Source organism: Haemorhous mexicanus, chromosome 27, assembly GCF_027477595.1.
Source record: "Haemorhous mexicanus isolate bHaeMex1 chromosome 27, bHaeMex1.pri, whole genome shotgun sequence".
NCBI lineage: Eukaryota > Metazoa > Chordata > Aves > Passeriformes > Fringillidae > Haemorhous > Haemorhous mexicanus.
The window spans coordinates 3976532-3996764 of record NC_082367.1 but is presented as its reverse complement, the minus strand read 5'-3'; the positions used below and the strand labels follow the sequence as shown (position 1 = coordinate 3996764).

The following is a 20233-nucleotide window of genomic DNA, read 5'->3' as shown; positions in this document are numbered from 1 at the left end:
GAGACACCACACGAGCTGCACAAGCCATTCCCTGTGCGTGGCCAGACCTGCAGGGAGAGCTGACAGCCTGCCTGAGGGAACAGAGCTGCCAAAGGGCACTTTGGCCTGGGTGCACTTCCAACAGTCTGTTTTAGGAAATACCAGTGTGAACAGAAACATCAGCATGCTGCAGAGCAAAGCATGGGCTAACAGCCAAGTGCACTGTTCTCCACGGCTGAACTGTGCAGTGACACTTCAGGGACAGAAAAGAATCACTTACACCCTTTTTTGAGCACACATTAAGATTTCTGCTCGATTTGATGGATAGCAGCATGCCAAGGCTACTGGAAAAACACTTCCCAGGACTCTGCCCTGCATCACATCTCAGCCTTCACTTTGGGAACTAAGATATCCTCATTAGTTCCCAGCTGTCCTCACATGAAATGCTCACATGCAGATTTATGATGCTCAAGTCCCATTCCAGACCTCAGGAATTACTGGGATCCAACAGCACATGTGCTGACACACATACCTCAGTATTTTCTCCAAGATACCACAATTATCTATATATCTATCTATATATATAAATATATATAATATATATATTTAATACATATTTTATATTATATATAAAATATATCTATATATAATAGATATAGAGATATATACACATATATAGATAGATATGGATATATATACACATAGATATAGATATATAGATATCTATATATTTTATACATATTTTATATATATTACATATTATATAATACAACTATATCTATATATAATATATAGAGATATGTAGATATATATACATATATCTATATAGGTATATAGATAGATATATATAGATATATACACACACAGATATAGATTATATATGTGTGTGTTTATATATATAAATATGTATTTTTATATATTCATACATATTTATATATAATATAATATAGCTATATCTAATATATAGAGATATATATAGATATAGATAATTAAGGTACCTTGATACCATATATTTATAGATATATTTATAAGATATCTATATATATTTTTCCACACTGCTGTGGTTTGAAAAAGCCTGAGCAGGTGACATTTGCTAGAACCCTGCAAGTCCTCACCTGGAGTGGTGGCAGCAGTGCTTGGGGCTGCAGCAGTGCTGCTCTGGGCTGTAGGAGCACTGGCATTTGTGGGGACCCCACTGGGCACAGAAGTCTCTGCCTGTGCCTTTGCTGTGCTTTTCACTGGCACAGGGCTGGCTGTGGGAAACTGAGGGTGGGCATCATCAGGCTGCCCAGGCTTCTCAGTCTTCCCTGGAGCTGTCAAGTCCAGTGCCACAGGGCTGGAGAACGTAGCCAGCACTGATGATTCTGGTGCAGATGTTCCTGTGTGGATCTGTAAAGGAAGAAATTGTCTGAGTTTGACCTGAACACTGAATGGCATTTTTAAGTTGCCTTTCACCTCCTCCACAGTTAGGGAGGCTGAAAAATCCCTGGTTTGCTTTTTCCAGAAGCAGGAATTTTTACAGCTTCCCCTTCTCTCTTTCTGAAGTGTTTCTCCATGTTCTCCCTCCAGAGCAGACAGGCCATTTCTACCCCTGCTGAACACCAGTTAACACCAGATTTAGCTACAGTATTTAAGTACCAAGGCTGTTGATGTGGCAAATATAAGATAAGATATAAGATCCAGGTTCAAAATATAAGATCCAGGTTCAAAACTGCAGTGAGTGGAGCCAAAAGAACAGAAAGGTGGGATAAGACAGACCCTGAAGACAGGGACCACAGACTGGGGTCATTTACTCTGGTTGTGATTTCCTTTTCCTGAAGCTGTGCAGTTGGCCAGCATGAAGCAGGAGGATTGCAGTGGCATTTTTATGTAATAACTGAATTGTTACAGCAAGAGGAAATTTATTTTGGAATCACTCTTCAAAGCAAGGTGAGCTGGCACACACAGCTCCCTCCGTGCCTGCCCCAGGAGATGCTGCTGGGGCAGGGAAAGGAGCTGGAGGGCACAAAGCCTGCTCACATCCACACAGGATGAACCACTTGATTGAAAGTAATCAGAGTGGCAGGAACAATTTCCTTTCCTTCATCAAAAAATTCCTTTTACCTAGCCCCATTCCAGTTCCCAGCCTGCTAGGCCATACTCCTGACAATTTACTCTCCACTGTGAAGCCCATGTGTGTAGCACAATCTTTTTTTTTTTTTTTTTTTTTTCTAACTCTATTTTGAGAACATCTGCTAAATATTTAAAATGGAGCAATTTACCATCTTTGACTCAGAAAGTGCTTTGGAGCTGGATTTCCCACCACTACTGCCCATTAGAGGAGTGATTAAAACTCATATTGAAGGAAATATACTCAATATACTTTTAGACCATGCTGTTGGCATTCAGTCCAGGAAACAGGAACTGGGAAAACACTCCAGACCATGGTGGGCAACATCCTTGTCAGTAAATGGGCTGGGCTTTAGAAAACACTAAATGTTGGTTGTAAAAATAAAGCTGTGCTGCCCACACTGAACAACCAGTCAAGCCAGGAGCAGCAGTGAATTCACTGAGGGCTTCTCTGCAAGGTTTTTGTTTCAGCCTTGGGTAAATAATTTCTTCTCACCATATCTCAGCTCCCTTTGCTCACAGAATGTAAAACAATTGATTAACATCTGAGCTTTATGTACCAAGGAATCAAACACTATTTGTTAGTGTTATTACAGACAAAAGCTGTCTTCCTTTATTTGGTTACTTGCTAGTGGGCTTACTTAAACAGAAGTATGGATTCTTTGGAATCCATGCAGGAAAAATCTGGCATGCTGCTCTTCCTCAGTGGCCTCAGGACAGCTGGATGTCCCAAGCTGTATCATCTTCCACCCACTGACAGCTGCAAAGGGTACTCACTCCCTTTCCTCAAGATAAAGTTTGAAATGCTGGCAGAAGAAAGAGGGGAACAGCCAGGCAGGAACTCAAGTGAGACAGACTCTTTAAGAAAGGCACAGGAGAAGAATGTTCCCATGACTTCCTACCACTGTGGGAAACCACTTTTTGCTTCTCAGGAATCAACCCAGAAGGGTCACAAGAACAAGAGCCACAAAAAACACACAGGAGATCCACATTCACCTGCTGGTCACAGCAGAGTCCCCACTTTGCTTGGCAGTATTTCCAGTGAGCTGAATGCTTTCTTGACTCACTTTTAATTCCCCAAAAAACCCCACTTTACTGTTAAGAGAGATCCTCTTCCTTCCAAAAATCTTCAGGATGAATTGACAGCCAAATGTCTGTGGAGAGCTGGAATTAGATAAGCTTTGCCTGGGGCAACACAACAGTCAAAAATGCCTCTAATGCTTGCAAGCTGAGACATTTCTTATCTTTGCTTCATAACTCTGAATTCTTTAAAGCAAAGAACAGATTATTTCATTCTTGGGTATAAATGACAAGGAGACTAGAAGTTTGCCAGCTGTCCTATCTTATTAGCTTAGAAAATAGAGAGGAGTGACACATTGGCCTGAGTCAACACAGGAGCCTCAGACAATTTTAATTCCACCCCTAAATGCCTTTGGCCTGAGACAAATAACCCAGTGTCCTTGTCTGAGAGTCCCATGTCTGGTAGAGGGACTAGAGCACCCTGTGCATCAGAATCCACACTCAGCCCAAGTTACTTGAGAGAAAAATACCTCTGTCCTGGAAATTACTTCTATTATTTAATTTAAATAGGCCTGGTCTGAATTTACAAAATGGGCTCTTTTCAGCTTACATGGTTTCCTTGCTGTCTGCAATAAGTGCCACATCTGTGAAGATTCTTAAGACACTAAAATGTAGGTAATGTCACAAACCATTACAGAGTTAGTGCTGGTGGTAAAGAGAGACATTTCCTTGTTCCTTGTGGATGAAAAGCACCCAGCACTTGCAGGAAGTGTGACAGCAAGAGCCAAACAGTGGGCTTGATGTGAGGGCAGGAATGAGTCCTCTGGCTCTGTTGCAACACTCCTGCTCCAGCCTTTCCCAGTTGTCTGCAGAGCTGCTGCAGTGCTGCAGCAGTCCTGCTCATCAGCAGTGCTACAGTTAAATATTTCTCCTGACTGGCTATTAAACATGGGGCTATATTTTAAAATTGACAAGGAATTTTACAACGAGACAGAAAAAAAAAAAAAACTGGTGCCTGGAAAATGTCACTCACTTTAATGACAAAGTACCAATCTCCCTTAGTTAAGGGCTGATGAGCAGGATGCACTGTGGTTTATCCTGGTTCCATAGGATACAGTAAAACCAGAAATTAATGCTCACTGCACATTAGCAAATGCCATGGCAGATGGCTGTGGAGCCATCAGAACTGCAAGAGGAAAATTAAAACCCACAGAGGCAATGTTTTCCCAAAACTATCATTTTCCTTCTCTCTCAGCCTGCAAAAGCAAAGGAAAATATTTACCTTCCATACATTCAATGCTCAGCAGCAGCAGAGAAAAAGCACTTTGATTTCAAATATCCTTTCCTACTTCAGGTGTTTGATGCTCTCAGGTATGAACAGCCAGTACTGTTCCCATCTTCCTTCCTAAAGAACAGCATGAAACACCCAGCCATGTGCTCCATGGATTGGGCCTAATGTAGCCCAGGAGAAATTCTACTGATTTCAGCATGGGTGTAACTTCATTTTGGCCCCAGCTTGGAATACCTCCCCCCTGGAAGGTCTGGCCATGTCCCAGGAACACAGCCCCCAATGTTTTATCCTTGGCTCACATTAAACTGCTCTTGGATTTGAAGTGCAAGGACAGCTGCAGAGCTGGCTTTGCATTTTGCAGGTAAAGTTGGATGGTTCAATAATCCTGCAATTAGCCCAGGTGGATATTTTAATTCTTCCTTCTCTTAAAAAACTCCATCCTAAACCTCAAAAATGCAAATGCCAGGAATTCCATCATGTCACTATATTCTTGTAGAATGTTTTTATTTTTAAGAACTTGCATTTTGTTAAGAGCCACAGACTTTCTTATTAGCAAAAATCATCAAGGAGAGTAAAAACCTCTCCCCAGCACACATCCAACAGTGCACATTAATGACAATGGGAGCAATTCCTAAAGATGGGAAATCCTGCATGTTCAGCAACACTCAGAAGCTGATTAATCAGTGTAATTTAATATTTGCAACCAGTTTACTAGACACACATTGGACAGTAATAGCAGGATAACCTGGAAAGCAAAACTGCAAAAAGAACAAGCAGGGAGATGTAAAACTGTTCCCCAAGAGCAAGAGAAGAGATTTAAGAGTGGCTGCAAAGACATCTCCTCACATGTATGACAGCTGAGAGAATGGGGTCACCATGCTCAGCTCAACTCCTAGGAGAAGGAAAGAGCAGGGAGGGTGGAAATGCTGCAGCATTGCAGGGGAGAAAGAAATCTGAGCTCAAGTCAGCCTCGAATGCTGGGGGGGTTCTGGAAAATCAAACATTTGTCAGGTTTTAGTGCCTGGTTTCACACGTCACCCGGGCTGCCCAGGAGCTCTCAGCAGTGTCCCTTGGCTGCGTGCCACATCCTGCTCCAGGGAGGTGGCTCAGGCAGTCACAGCCCTACCTGCAACCCGGATTTGAAAGTCAGTCATTTCCAGAACCAGAGGCACCAGTTTTGTACAAAGCCAAATCCCTGAAACGTGGCAAAAGCTATTTCAGGAGCAGTTTAACAAAGTAGAATTGTATTTCACCATCAGGAGTGCACAAGCATTTTTGAGATAAGGCTCAAAAAAATCATTTGCAGATGTAAAAATACAAACATCACTTAACAATTCAAATGTGCCAAATTGTCTGTAACATCATGATTTACTGGCTTAACACTGTATGTATTTGGAGTAGAGACTAAACTGATTTCATTCACCCAGTGCCAAGGTAAGCTTTGGAGGATTTGAGAAACTGGAGCACTCTTCAAAAAAGAGAACATTTAGAATTAAGATGCCAACTCAAGCAAGCAGATTGACATTGAAGTACACTGTGAGCTCTATGCATGACTCTATAAAATAATGTATTTAACTGCCTCAATTCAGCATTTAAATGAAAACAGCTTTTTTTATTGTGTGGATCTGAACAGGTACTTTTACAGGTAAGTCTTCAGCTCCCAGACAATTCCCATTAACATGTCACCTTCTCATCTGGCAAGCACACTGTGTGGTTATACAGAGGATAAGCATTATGACAGACTCCATCCTGCCTCACCTTCCAACTTCAACACAGTTTATCCCAGCCAAGAAAAGGCAGCAAAGAAACCTACCCCAAAACCCAAACAAAACCCCAAACCACTGGCCATGCCTTGTTGATAGGAGGCTGAAAACTGGTAACCTGCAAGGGTATCTCACCAGTTTCAAATCAAAATCTACCTAAAGCCAGACTGAGGAGGGAGACAGCTGTCCCAGACAGCCCCACCCATCACTTACCTGGGGCAAGTCACCATCAGCATCCTGTGACCTGTTCACATTATTGCTCTTAGGAGGGAGTGGGCTTCTGGGGTTCAGTTCTCTTGGATTCTGTCCATTTTTCAGCAAGTCTTGCTTTTGATTTTCTTTCTCAGGAGCAGCTCTGTCTGCCACTAAGTGCCTCAGGACCTGATCCTTCAAGCGTTCTGTTTCTCTTCCACTGCTTCTGGAGTTCTCTGCCAGATTCCTTCTCAGGAGCTGCACCCTGTTACCTGCCAACCTCCACTTCTGCAGTGATCTCTGCAGTCTTTTCTTCCTCTGGACAGGGATGTCCCAGTCCAACCATTTGTGATTCCAAATCTTCCCATCACCTTCCATATGGAAGTTTAACAAGTGCTCTGTGCTTTTTGATTTCTTTAAAAACACCAAAACAGAATCTGAAAAGCCAGTCTTGTTGGCCTGACACATGCCAGGCATGGTGCAGTTCACCTGGATGCACATATTTTCCAAGAACCAAAAGGCATCACAGGTGGGGCGCTGGCAGCAAGTGGTCTGACAGGAGCTCAGAGTATGGAACCCTTCCAGAAGCTGCAAATGGTGACCTGCCCACGATCTCAAACGGCCACCAAGCAGGATCTTCCCCAGCTCACATTTAGATCTGTTCCAGTTTGCATCTGGGAAAGAGGAGGGAAGACAAACAGATAATTCTCAGTCCTTTAAAGCAGTGGATAATAGATCTCATCACTATTTGGGACACAGGAATAACAGAGAGAATACAGGAAAGTAAATCTGACTTCTCAGAATCCCTACCTGGCCTCACTGTCCAGTACTTACACAAGATTTTAAGGAACAATCTGCTCCTCCTGCCTAAGCCACCATCACCCTTTCCAACAGGGATGGAGAAGCAGAAATGAAGACAGAAATGTTTGTTTCAGAGGAGCCCATAATGCCCACACTGAGCAGCTGGACCAAGGTCACACAGTAAGTTCAGAGCCAGAAACTGAACCCTGAAATCCCAAGCACAGTTCTTTAACCAATTATGGCCTTGTCTCTCTGCCCATAGTCTGCCTAGAAGAAAAACACTGCAAACAGTGCCACTGGCTTGGTGCACAGTACAGAGGCATTTTTAACTCTTCCATGCTGATATTTGACATAAGTTGCTTTTTCTGACTGCATTTACTCCACTTGGGAAGTTGTTAACAATTTCTAGAAAAGGGTTCTTCAAGGAAAGCCTTGCCACCCACCCTGCCATAGTGTTTTTCATTAAAATCCCTCAACATTTGACATAATTTCAGTTAAGAGTCAAGTCACTTCAGGTCTCAGCTCTGCAGTAAAGCAGCAACTGCTTTTCATATGGATTCTTTTTTTTTCTTAGCATGAAAATTTTGAGCGCTTGCAGGGATCAATGGATTAAAGGCTTCCAAAATTCAGAGCTCTGCAGATTAAGGACTCCCTAAAAATAGCCTAATGACCTATGGGACTGTTACACTGTGCTGTGTTCAGCATCCAAGCAATAATAGGTCATTGCAAGATTACTTTACAAACAGTGTTGCTGGACTGGGAGTTGTGCAGCTGGAGAATATGCTCCAGATCTGGCTCCCTCCCTGTCAAGAATGGAGTTCTTCAACACAACACAAATGGGAAACATTTTTCTCCATTAAAATAAAGTCTGAATTTATATTACAATATCCTGATTGATAATGAACTCAAGTTTAGTGACCAAGTCATGGGGGACAGAGCTCCCTGTGGGTGTCTGAACCCATCACCATGCAGAAGGGGGAGAAGATCCTCACTCGAGCACTGAAAGGTGTAAAAGAAACTCTGCAAATGTTCAACAGCAACAGAAGTTGACATCAGGATCTTTAAAAACCTCAGCACCCTTGTCACACCTCATCAACACACAGCACTTCCTTGGAGAGAGAGCAGACAGGGAATCTGTGTGCCCAGGGCAACTGCCAACCTCATCACACCTGAAATGCCAGGACTGCCAGTCCCTGGCACCAGTGTCACAGTCCCAGGCAGGGACAAACTCCTGGCACCAACCTGATGGGGCTGGAATTAGAGCAGAATATGGAACGTGTGTACACACCAACCCCATGTGTATGCACACACACTCTCTCCAGACTTGGAGAAACAATAACAAATGGAAGAATTACACCATCCCTGTGAATTTCATCAGGATCTCATCCACTCAGCTTTACGTTTTGCCTGTAAAATTCCCTTTCTGTTAAAGGTGAATCACTGTCGCTAATATATCCTGTGCATGAGGGAAATGTGCTGCTTCCCACATTCCTAAAATCCTTCCTCCTCCTCCTTCATCACTGCTCATCATCTCTCCTCATGTGTCAGGCCTGGCTCACACATACCACTCAAATTAAGGCTTGATATGGAAGCAGTGAAATTCAGCAGCAGTTTCTAGTACCAGGCTTGGAACTGGGGCACACACAGAAGGGGGCACATTTAAAAGAAAAATGTTCCCAGGGTAGATATGTCTTGTGACAAATCCCTACATAACACAGGTATTATATTTATTCATCTCAAATGTAAAGCCTGGACCCCCAGAAACATCTCAGCATGTCAGAGCCATGACTTAGCCTGGATGACACAACACTGCCATGCTGAGAACATTCTGCTTCTCTTTTAACACACTGCTAAAACAAGATTTGAATAATATTTTGGCTACATTTCATTTCCAGAACTCTGTTAATGGCCACTTGGGACGTATTTATTTGAAATTAGCCAGTATGTTCTTCTGAATTGCTGTACATGGACAGCTTAAAACTCAGATAACTCTCAGGAAAGACAGAAGTGAACAGGCAACTCCCAGCATGCCAGATGTGAATTTTCCACAGAGACACACTGATTTTCACTTTGCATTTTTGAATTCCATGGCTTTTGGTGGGCATCAAACATTCAGACAACTTTACATGCCCTGGGAGAAAACAAAACCTACACTTGTACTCATCTGTGGAGAGCAGGAACATTCCTGAGGATGAGTTCCCTCCTAAGCTGAGCACCACACAAGTCACAAGACACCTGCACAGTGGGTGTGCTTAGTCACTTTTTCATACTGTTTTTGTCACATCAGTGGAGAAAACTGCTCTTCCCTGGAACTCAGGAGTTCCTGTCCCTGGGATGCAGCTCACAGCTTTGCTGAGCAGCAGGGGAATGGAACACACAGGAACAGCTTCTATTAATAACTTTAGGTTTACAGGCTTGCCCAGGCAGTTAATCCTGCCTGATAGCAGATTAATGATTAAAGACTTGACTCTATGGACTTTTAAACCTGCCACACAGTCAGTCAGTCAGTTATGTCAACACAGTCCCCCTTGCGTAACTCCACATGACCACACTCATTTCTAGGCAGCCATAACTCCTCCTCAGCTTCACAAACTGCTGCCTGAGTGACACAAACAAGCTCAAAATAACAAAAACTCTGCAATGGAAAAAATGTCCACAGCAGGGCAAGTATGCCCATATAATTATATTTATTTCTGCACACGCAAAAGCCTTAATTTAATGGACTCTTCACTCATTTAACAGTTGGACTTGATGATCTCAGACTTGCACTGTTCCAATGTTAACATTTCTATGAGTCCTGGCTTTAACTCTTCCAAGCATAGCAGCCCTTAAACACACCAACACTGTCTACAACACCCTCTAGGAGTCTCATAGGAGCTCCAACTCTGAACTTCCAAGAAATTACTAAAGCCAGGAAATGCAGGCAGGAAGCTCAGTTGACAAGGAAACACTCATCATCCAAACACACAACCCTTACCAGGAATACAAGCATGTTTTTCCAGGGTCTGAATTAGCCGATTAAGATCACACAGCTCATTAGCTTAATCAAATCTGCCACTGGGAACTGTCCAGGAAGGTCCAGTAACACAACAGGGATGCTGCAGCTGCCTGGAGAACATGCCCACATAACTGGGAAACAAAGCAAACCAAACCCCCTCCCAAACCAAACATCACACAATCCATTAGAGGAAAACTTCCATCCAAGCCACTAACTTGGTTATTTACTTGAGCAGGAGGTTGGTTGCTCAAGTTTGTACAGGAAATGAAAAAAATAAACATAACCATTGCCTGTAGGCAAATAAAGACTTCTGACACACTGCTCCTGTGAAGAGAATTAAACACCTTAGGGCTAAAAAACATTCCTGCCTTTCCAGGTTGCTTTCCTTAAATTAGATTATTTTCCACATTATCACTTGTCACTTTTGTCAAAAATTAAGGTCAGAAAAAGCTCTCTCTGAGATGCAAGCTACAATTTTGAGAGCTCATTTAGTAACTGCTGAGGGTGGTGCTTTGTTTGGTTTGAAAAAAACAACTGTTTTGGTTTCTCAGTTAAAAAAACAATTAAAAAGGAAACCAATAAAAAACTGATCCTATAATGTCTACAAGTAAATAATTTCACTTTTCTCTCACAGTATTTTAAACAAGTAAAAGGGATAAAGACCATAAAAATCCATACACAGTGTCCCAGAGAGATCAGAAGAGTCACCTGCAGAGGAGCACGAAGCACACAGGCAAGTGCACAGGTAGAACAGCTGCAGAATTCCCAGCTCCCTCACAGCTTTTCCCAGGCAGTATTGGGACAGGAACCGGGTGCTGATGCTGGGCTTGGCTTCCAACCTCTTCTCCATGGCCTTTGTGGGCAGCAGCAGGGTTCTAGAAACACACAGGGTATGAAACACAAAACATCCTGTGGCAATTGAAATGTTCCTGTACAGATCCAGCGAGAGTGCAAAGTGAACAGAGCATTTGTGGAGGAAAAGGAATGGCTTATCAGCTGTGCTTAGTCCAGCTGTTGCTAAGGAACTATCAATGTCTGATACCAAAATGAAATCTGTAGTGGCACAGCTCCCAGTGCTGAGTGCAAAGAGCCTTTCCCTTGTGGTTTTCTCCTCCAGACCCCATTTTTCATCTGATATCACAATAGCTGTCACTGGTTTCCAAACAGGCATTTAGGAAAATTCAGTTTCAAATATGCCTGAGGATTGGACACCCAGCAGCAGCACAAGGATAACACAGGCAGGGACAGCCCCTGCACATCTGCCCGGCGATGTCACCACAGGCACGTCCGTGCTGGCTGGTGCCAGCCAGAAACAGGGAAACGAGAGCACAACAACGCTGGGAAACTGGCAGCTAACGCCCTGGTTTGCTTCTTGTTTTGTCCCACAGGGCAGAGATCACCAAACTTCTCTGCCTTTCTATTGCCAAAGGTTATTTAATTGCCTTATATGCTAATTGAATGCAAATTATCTCTAGGTGATGCGGTAGGAGAACATTAATTATTTCACAGGTAATAAACAGTATCTATTTTAAGGGAGCAATGAAAGCATCATTAGGCACTAAAGGGCATTAAATAGGCCAGTTCTGAAGAATCCAAAGGGAATGCTGTGACAGGGAACGCAGTGACAGGGAATGCTGTCACAGCCGGATCCACCAGCGCTCCGCAAGCACTCAGCGCTTGTTACACCTCGAGGAATTGCACTCAACCGTCCGCAGCAGAGCAGAAACAGATATGGGAGGAAAACTTCACGGGGGAGCATTTAACACGCGCCCGCTCAGCCAACAGGTCCTTGAGGAAACTTTCCGCCGCCCCAGCCCCCGGTGCCCGCTCCTGCCCGGCCGGAGCCCCAGCACGGAGCCCCCGGGGCCGGGCCCGGGCCCCGCGGGAGGCGGCAGCGCTCCGTGCCGCCGGCGCGTACGTACCAAGGGCGCATGGCGAGGCTCGGCGGCTCCTCGGCGGCTCCTGGGCGAGCTCAGGCGGGAACCGGGCGCCGGGCACGGCCGGGACTCCAGCGCGGCGGGCCCGGGGGCACCGCGGCCTCCCGCCCCGCGGCCATGGCGGCGCACGCTCACCCGGAAGCTGAACCGCCGCCTCCCGGCACCAGGGCTAGGTCCGGCCGTGCGGGCAGTGCCAGGGCTGCGGAGCCGCGGGTGCCCGCCGCTCGCTCCCCCGCCGGTCCCGGTCGCACCGGGCGGGGCGGGCACGGAGGCCGCGCAGCCACAGGTGATTTGCCCACAGTTCCGCGCGGAGGCGGCGGCTTCGGGCACCGCCCAACAAGGCGGCACGCGGTTGGCCGGCGGCGCGGAGGCTGCGCGCGGATTGGCTGGAGGGGGAGGGGGAGGCGGGGCTGGCGGCGCGCGCCCGCAGGCGGGGCGCCGTGAGGGAAGGAGCGGAAACCGTGAGGGAAGCGACCGGAGCCGTGAGGGACAGGGCTGAGGGAGCGGGCCGAGAGAAGTCTGCCCGTGTCCCCCTCTAGTTCTTCAGCCGCGCTTCCCAGCCATGGCCTCGGATTCCGGGGACAGGCTCGCCACGCTGAAGCGGTGCCTCAGTGTGCTCAGAGACGCGAGGAACGACAGCGAGCAGTTCGCAGCACTGCTCCTGGTAAGGACCCGTGGGATCGCCTCAGGAGAGGGCAAAGGAGAGGCCGGACACCCTGCTGGACACGGGAGTACCCGAAGGATGCGGGGAGGTGGGGATTGGGAGCTCAGAGAAAAGCTGCTTCAGAGCTTTGAGGTTCCCTTCAGCAAAGCAGTTGAGCCTGGCCTTGACCTGGGTATGTGGAGCTGCCACACTCTTGAAACACCGTGGTTAATGTCTGGATTAGCACTGGACCAAGTGCCACCTCAGTGCTTGCTTCCCTGCACTATATAAAGTTGTTTTGGTCTCTGGTTTGCAGCAGTTCCTTCCTGTACGTATACCAAATCCTTTTGCTATGCTTACGCTCACTCCTGTTTTGTCTCGTAGGTGACCAAAGCAGTCAGAGCCGGAGAGGTGGATGCCAAGACCCGCCGCCAGATCTTCGACGCGATCGGTTTCACATTCCCGACCCGCCTGCTGATCTCCCAGCAGCCCCCAGCCGACTGCCCCCCGCACACCTTCCGTGCCCTCGGCCTCACCCTGCTGGCCTGTTTCTGCACCGACCCAGAGCTAGCTGGGCACTCCCAGATCCTGAACAAAATCCCGACCTTCAATGACATCCTGCTGTCCCCCTGCGACCCAGACTGCACAACCATGGTTGATGATGTGTACCAGTGTCTCAGTGCTGTCCTGGCCACAGCCAGGGGCCCCAGGGAGTTGGTGACCAAAGGGACAGTGTCTGCCCTGTGCCAGGCCTACCTGAATGGTGGTCACGGCTCTGAACGTGCCCTCACACTGCTTGTGGGGCTGTTGGCCATAGCAGAGGCCAGGTGCTGGCAGAGAGATGCTCCACAGCTCCTGTCTGTGCTCAGCAAGCTCTCCAGTGACTTCCTCAAGGCTGAAGACATGACCAAATTTGAGCTATGTGAGGTTCTGCCTCACTTCATCCCCCTGTCACCTCCTCTCACAGAGAACTCGCTGGGCTCCGAGTGCCTGTGCAGACTTTACAAAGGGCTGGCTGATGTTTTGGGCAGCAAACTCAGCCAGTCACAGCGGGACCCCGCTCTGAAGCTCGCAGCCAGCCTCGTGCAGGCCTGTGGGGCTGAGTGGATCCCAGCAGGGAGTGCTGGCAGCAAGTTCCTGGCCCTGCTGGTGAACTTGGCTTGTGTGGAGGTCCGCCTGACCCTGGAGGAGCCAGATCCCCTGGAGGTGGAGGGGAAGAAAGAAGTGGTGACAGCCTGCTATATCCTTATGGAGATGGGGATCCAGGAGTGCCTGAGGGAAGAGAACCCTCTGCTAGACAATGTGCAGAAAATGCAGCTCATGAGGATTATGGAGGAGGCATTTGGAGCTGTAATATTCTACCTGAGACAGGTAAGGCAGGGCTTTTAACAAAGAGCAGGTTGTGGGGGTGTCTGTGTGGAGCAAACTCTCCCTCTTGTCCCACTGTGATTTCCAGACCTGTGGTAGTTGATGTACAGTGACAATAATGTGTCACTTTGTTTTCTTCATACAGGTTAAACAAGAGGAGCTGCAAGATCCTTTCATCTTTGCCTCTGTTCGAGTCCTTGGAGCTTGGATGGCAGAAGAGACATCCTCCCTCAAGCAGGAAATCTGTGACCTCTTGCCTTTCCTTGTTGATTATGCCAGGAAGCTTTTCAAGGAGGGCAGCCCAGCTGTGAGTCTTCCCCAGGCAGAGGTGGTCAGCACCGAGGGCTCTGCCTTACCCCAGGATGCTCTGAGGTGAGCATTTTAAGCGCACATTTATTGCATTTTAGCGCAAACCTGCTCAAATATTTTTTCTATTTCATTCTCCCTGCAGTGCCACTTCCATGGGGCTTTCTCCCCCGAGATGGATGTAAATGCAGGGCTTAGACCCGTTCTACCTCATGCTCCTAGTTTCTTTCCCCTTCCAGATTTCTGCTACCTGGCTTTTGCCATTTGACAGCAGAGGACAGGCCCCGGGACATCCTCATTGCCGAAGGTGCCCCAGCACTGCTGTGTGAGTACTTCCTGCAGCAGTGGGAGGTTCTGACCTCTGAGTCCACGGTCCCAGCGCCTCTGACGAGCACTGAAATGAGTCTGCAGACCACGTGTGGGATTTTCCTTAACCTGGTTGTGACTGCTCCGGACCTGGTCAGGTAACAGCTGTGGGAGCTGGCTCTGAGGTTGGCAGTGGGAAGAAAGGGTGCCTTGTGCATCAAGCTTGAGGAGCTCTTAACCTGCCATGCTGAAAAGGGATGTTCCTTTTTCAACCCCAGTTTCATTATATTTTTGGTGCTGTGTTTAACCTTGACATTCTCAGGTGCTTCTGGCTCTGCTCAGGAAATGTGTCAAAAAGAGTTTATTTTCTCTCTAGGCGTGACAAAACCTTTTCCTCCTTGATGGATGTGTTGCTGAAGTCTCTTCCACTTCTGCTGCCCCAGAAGCATCACTTGGTTCTGGCAGCAAACGTTGCCACTCTGGGCCTGATGATGGCCAGGATCCTCGCAGGATCAGCAGGTAAAGGAAGTTCCCATTGGCAAAGCCCACACTGTGCTGAATGGGCAGAGACCAGGAGCTGGGAAGTTGGGCTGCAGAAAGTAAATAGAAGGGAAACTGGTCCAGTTTGTCATTGGAAAAGCGATCAACCAGAAATGTTCAGGAGCAAGAAATCCGTGAAACAATCAGCAGGCTGATGTGCTGGGATGAAGAGATTTCTAGGGCAGGAAGATATTCTGCTCCACACAGCCCCACCACAGGGCCCTTTTCTGACTGAGCAAACTCTGCATTGTGACATTCATTTCCTTTTATTTCCAGCCCTTCAGGGAACACAGTGTGCCAAGGAGTTTTTTGGAGCTGCCATTCGCTTCCTCTCCCAGGCGCACACGGCGCAGGCAGACCCCAGCAGTGACGGGCTGGCCCTGGCCGTGTCCCCCGCCTACGCCAGCGCCTGGGATGACATCTGTGAGCTCTGGTTCCTGGGGATGCAGGCCTGGGCTGGCTGCGTGCCACTGCTCCCCTGGCTGCCACACGCCGCTCTCCAGGCACGCTGGCTGCAGGGACTGGCACAGCTGCTGTCCCACGTCGCTCCAGCCTCCGTGGATTGTGAGCTCGTCACTGCATTCCAGGCTGTGCTGGTGGAGCTGGCCAGAGCCAGCCAGCAGTGCAGGGATGTGATCCTGTCCCACCACGGCACGGAGTGGGCCAATCTGTATGGAATGGCAGCTCTGGAACAGTGTTTGGCTGAGCAGGGGGGAGCCAGCAGCACTCTAGATGGGAAATGAAGCCAGACAACTGCACAAGGTCTGTTCAGCACTTCTGCCGTGCTCTTTGCTGCCAGATGGGCACAAAAGCCCCCGCTTAAATGACCAAACTTTACAAAACTGGAGTGATGCAGCAGCATCCAAAATGGTCAGCACTGTCCACATCAGTGTGCAGAACTGCTGCTGCCTCAGAACATTTCACCATGCCCTTGCTCAACCTGTTGTGAGGATTTCTCTGTAAAAACAGCCTATTTTGTTATTAAAGACTTTTTGTCAGTTTGTTTTTTAAACTCCTCAGTGCTGGGAGTTCTTTCTGTCCAGGGCCCTGACAGGATGCTTGCTTCTCCTGTTAATATGGTCACATTAAGCTCTGCAGGTTTTCACCTTATTTTCTCTGAGTCCTGCACGTATTAGTAACTACACATAGAACCCTGAAAAATGCAGGAATGGGAAAAAGCTTTATTATTTACTGATAGCATTGGGAATAACTCCTTGTGACTTGAAGATGCTGTGCTGCCAGATAATCCCCCAGTTCGTATCCTCCACTGGTACCATCATCCCAAATTCACACCTAAAAAACCTTCCCAGCACCACTTGCTTTGCCTGTTTTGCCCCATCAAACACCTGCACAAAGTACATCCATGGGATTTTCTGTTTGCTCCCTCTCACTGCCAGGATGGGATGTACAGGGAGAGATTTCCACTCTTGCAAGGTGAAGGATTCAGTCTGCCTCTGCTCCTTTTAGGGTGTGGAAGCCAAAATGAGCGAACTCGCCCTTGTTGAGTCCCTGCAGACCAAAGAACATCTTGCTTTACAGAAGAGAAGGGCCATGTGTACCGTGGAGTAAACCTCTTGTAGCACCGGCTTTCCAGCTTGGCCTTGCAGTTCCTGAGTACCGAGTTGTCCCGAGGGTATTTCCCCGAAGGAGCGGCTGCGCAGGGTGGCTGCTGAGGCTGATCCGAGCGGCGCTCCCTGCTCTTGCTGTTCCACCAGGTGTCAGCCGAGGAGTTCTCTGGGATCTGTTGCCTCGCCGGCACCGGCTCTGCTGGCAGCCCGAGGCGCTGATCAGAACTCATTGGAGGGGGCTGTGGAATCGTCTGATCAAGGGAAAATCAAGCACGAAGCTGCCTCAAAAGGGGGGCTGGCTCTGGGTGTATTCCTGCTTTATACTGTGTTTTTGGCTCGCTGCTTTATTAGAGCGAGTGCTTTACACAACTGGAGAGGAGGCTGCTGCTCAGGGAAAGTATCTTTAGATCTTTTCAGCTCAGCCCTGAGCAGCCAGTGCAAGTTGGAACAAAGGCAGGTGCTGCCAGCAGAGCGGTGCGAGCCAAACCAGCAAATGAGCCTCCTGGCCTTGGAAAAGAGCAGAACTTTGTGGAGCTGGGCTGGGAGAGGCTCCTCAGCCTGCCAGGAACACATCCCTGCACCGCAGGGACACAGCAGCAGGAAAAGCTAGGAATACAAAGCAGTGTCAGAAAAAACACCCAAACCCTCAAAGCCTTTACCTTCAAGTGTTCCCAGTCCTGTATGCTCTCTTGCCTCTGGTCAGGGGTGCGGGCTTCCCATTAATGACAGCCACTAATTAGTGCTAATGAGAGATATGACCTGTATCACCAGGAGGATGTTCTGCTGTCCCAGTGCAGTGCTGGGCTTGCTGTGGGCAGCTGATCTGGTTTGGCCATGATTCATTCCCATGGGTAATGGTTGGAGCTTCAACACCGTACCAGAGATCCAGCCTGTGCCCACAGTTCCAGCACTAGCACAGTCTTAACCCAGAGGCCTTTGGCTGCTGGTCTTTAATTCCCTGACAGGCTACCTGGGAGCAAACCAAGAACCCAGTTTTATCCTTCCCTATCTTAGGGAGTGGGGGTTGGCCACCAGCAGGTGCCTGGAGAGGAGCATCTGCACCTCATTCTCACACTCTTTGGTGTAAAGTCCCCTCAAGTGTGAGCAGGACCATCTGTGCCCTGCCAGAGCTGGACCCTCCCTGGGACCCTGATATCTTGTCATGTACTTGTTTCCTTGCATGAAACAAAACACGCTCCTCATGACTCCCTCACAGCTCTGAGCTGACAGTGGAAGGGGTGAGACACCCACGTGGCTCTGGGATGTTACCAGGCTGAATGCCAGTGGAGATGGCAGAGCTCCTTGAGCAGTGTCATTGCTCTCTTGTCCCAGGGCACTTCCCAAACATTCTTGGACAGAGCACCCCCAAAAAGACGGTTTTGCCTCCCCAGGACTGAGTGCTAACAATATAAGCACTGCATGTTCAGGAGGGGAGGGCACTGGAGCTGTTGGAAGCCTCCTGCCACGTGGGCATCTCCGCTGGCTCCATGTGTGCCAGCCCACAGGCCCCAGCACGCCCAGCTGGCTCAGCCCACGCGAGGGAGATGGTGCCCTGGCAGCCTGGCCAAGGCTTCAAAGGCTGCAGGATGTCCTCAGCCACCCCAAGCTTTGCAAGCCCAACCACAGGTTCTGCCTCTGGCAGCTGGCATCCACGGGCACTGATGATCTGGTGCCAGAGAGGTGGATGTGGCATCATCTAACATCCCCTCTCTGCCAGTGTTTGAGATCCCAGCACGGAGTGGGATTGCAGCCAGCAACACCCAAAGCAAACTGTGCTTTATCTCCCAGTGCATTTCCAACACCAGGACAAGCTGTCCAGGAGCAAGATGATTGTTCACTGTGCTCCAACAAGATGGACAAGGCCCCAGAGGAGCAGATCCACGTTCTGTTTCTCTTTGACAGCTTCAATGTCATAATGCCATTGCAAACCTGACCATGGTGTACTTTATCTTACAGCATTTATTCATCTCACACCGAAAGCACTGACAATAAAGTTAAATATTTCATAAGGTTGTTATTTGGCTGCTGTGCTGCCAGAACCCAGTGCAGCACCCCCTCCCTCCTGCCATGAGATGTAGCAGGGTGGTCAGAGTGAAGGCTGAGGAGCAAGGGGGCTGCCACACTCCCTGCCCACCCCTCAGCAGGCTCCCTGATCTCAAAGCCCTGCCTGGCTCTCCAGCCCCATAGCAAGGACACTCCTTCTGAGAAGGGGATGTGGGAATTAATAGGGGCAGCCTGTACTTCCCTGAGGTGTGGATGGGAGCTGAATTTCTGGAGAAGAACTGGTTCCTCTTTGACTTGAGAAGAGCTCTGCTCACATACTTTTGTCTCGGTGCTCTCATCACCCTGGCTCCACCAGTACATTTGTTGCTGACCCCCAGGAGCAGAAGTTGCTGCCTCAAGCCCCTTGCACATTTGTGGCAGTGCTGGGGATCTCCTGGGAAGGAGCTCTGGGACCTTTGTTACAAAACCAGTTTTTCAGATATTTCTGGCTTGGATCCATGTGCAAGAAGTGGTCCTTGGGGTGGAGACCTTGCCCAGACTCACAGCAAGTGCTCCCTGTAGCTGGGGAGTGAGGGGGCAGCTCTGGTGTTGAGGTCCTCAGCAGGATCACGTCACTGTCAGGAAACACAAAGAATGTTTGGCAGAGAAAAACACAAGCACAGCTGGATTGTGGTCCTTAAACAGGCATGCTAGAGAACAGGTAGCAGGGAGCTGTGTTTGAGCCTCCTGTGGTCAGGTGACCCCAGCAATTGTCCTGGCCAGGTTGAACCAGTAACAAAACCAGGCAGCTGCTGGGAAAATGTGTTGACAACCCCCTGTGTGACAGTCCTGGGCCCTGCCTGGGACCTTGGGACAACAAAAAGTGAATAATTGTTCATCATCAGCACTGGTGGCTTAATGAGTGCCTCCTGTCCATGAGAGGTCCAGGGGTTTGGTTTGCCCTCATCATCAAACAGGTGTGGTACAGAGGGTCTGGGGCAGTGAAGGACTCAGGTGGGTCTTGGACATCTTGCAAGGACAATTCTGCTTCTTGTAGGGCTCTGAGGGTGCTGTTGGACAGGACCCCAGGGCTGGGAAGGTGCTGACTGTGTCCCCAGAGAAGGTGAGAGAAGGTGCCAGGGCAGGGGAACTCCTGGGGGTTTCCTAAAGCCCAGAGTCTATTGCAAGGTCCCTTTTCTCCTTCCTGAGCACTGCTGTGCTGTGCTGAGGAGGGCAACACCCCCCACAACCCTACAGCCCCACAGCTCCAGGCTGGCCTGGCCTTGCCCCAGCCTGATGCGTTCCCACGACCCCAGTTCACCCAGCATGTTCCATGAGGGGCAGTGGGACAGCTCTGCCTTTTGTTTTTCCTTCCCTTTGTCTGTCAGTGTTGCAGGTTTCCTCTGCTCTGTCTCATTTTTGGGTGGAA

General features: G+C 48.5%; 2 protein-coding genes across 4 annotated transcripts in view; one reads left to right on the top strand and one right to left on the bottom strand.

The window, feature by feature from the left end:
* KIAA0319L (KIAA0319 like) overlaps nucleotides 1-12368 on the bottom strand; it is a 30445-nt gene extending 18077 nt beyond the window's left edge. For 2 of the 3 annotated variants that reach the window (XM_059868471.1, XM_059868473.1), the window contains exons 1-4: nucleotides 12076-12368; nucleotides 10832-11028; nucleotides 6376-7028; nucleotides 1095-1368 (exon numbers count right to left, since the gene is read on the bottom strand). In XM_059868471.1, coding sequence (XP_059724454.1) covers nucleotides 1095-1368; nucleotides 6376-7028; nucleotides 10832-11003 — 1099 coding nt within the window. In that variant the 5' untranslated portion in view covers nucleotides 11004-11028; nucleotides 12076-12368. The remainder of the gene's footprint in view (nucleotides 1-1094; nucleotides 1369-6375; nucleotides 7029-10831; nucleotides 11029-12075) is intronic. The other variant, XM_059868472.1, reaches the window with a different exon arrangement.
* Nucleotides 12369-12509: 141 nt separating this feature from the next.
* Nucleotides 12510-16265, top strand: NCDN (neurochondrin). Its single transcript, XM_059868492.1, has 6 exons — nucleotides 12510-12754; nucleotides 13118-14104; nucleotides 14247-14473; nucleotides 14647-14871; nucleotides 15090-15232; nucleotides 15530-16265. Exons 1-6 carry the CDS (start codon nucleotides 12653-12655, stop codon nucleotides 15994-15996), a joined length of 2151 nt encoding a protein of 716 aa, XP_059724475.1. The 5' UTR covers nucleotides 12510-12652; the 3' UTR covers nucleotides 15997-16265.
* The last annotated feature ends 3968 nt before the right edge of the window (nucleotides 16266-20233 follow it).

Excerpts from the sequence above, each read along its gene's own strand:
- NCDN (XM_059868492.1), top strand. The coding sequence starts at position 12,653 with ATGGCCTCGGATTCCGGGGACAGGCTCGCCACGCTGAAGCGGTGCCTC. Across the intron at positions 14,105-14,246 it reads TAATATTCTACCTGAGACAG|GTTAAACAAGAGGAGCTGCA; the intron begins GTAAGGCAGGGC and ends TTCTTCATACAG. Across the intron at positions 14,872-15,089 it reads ACTGCTCCGGACCTGGTCAG|GCGTGACAAAACCTTTTCCT; the intron begins GTAACAGCTGTG and ends TTTTCTCTCTAG.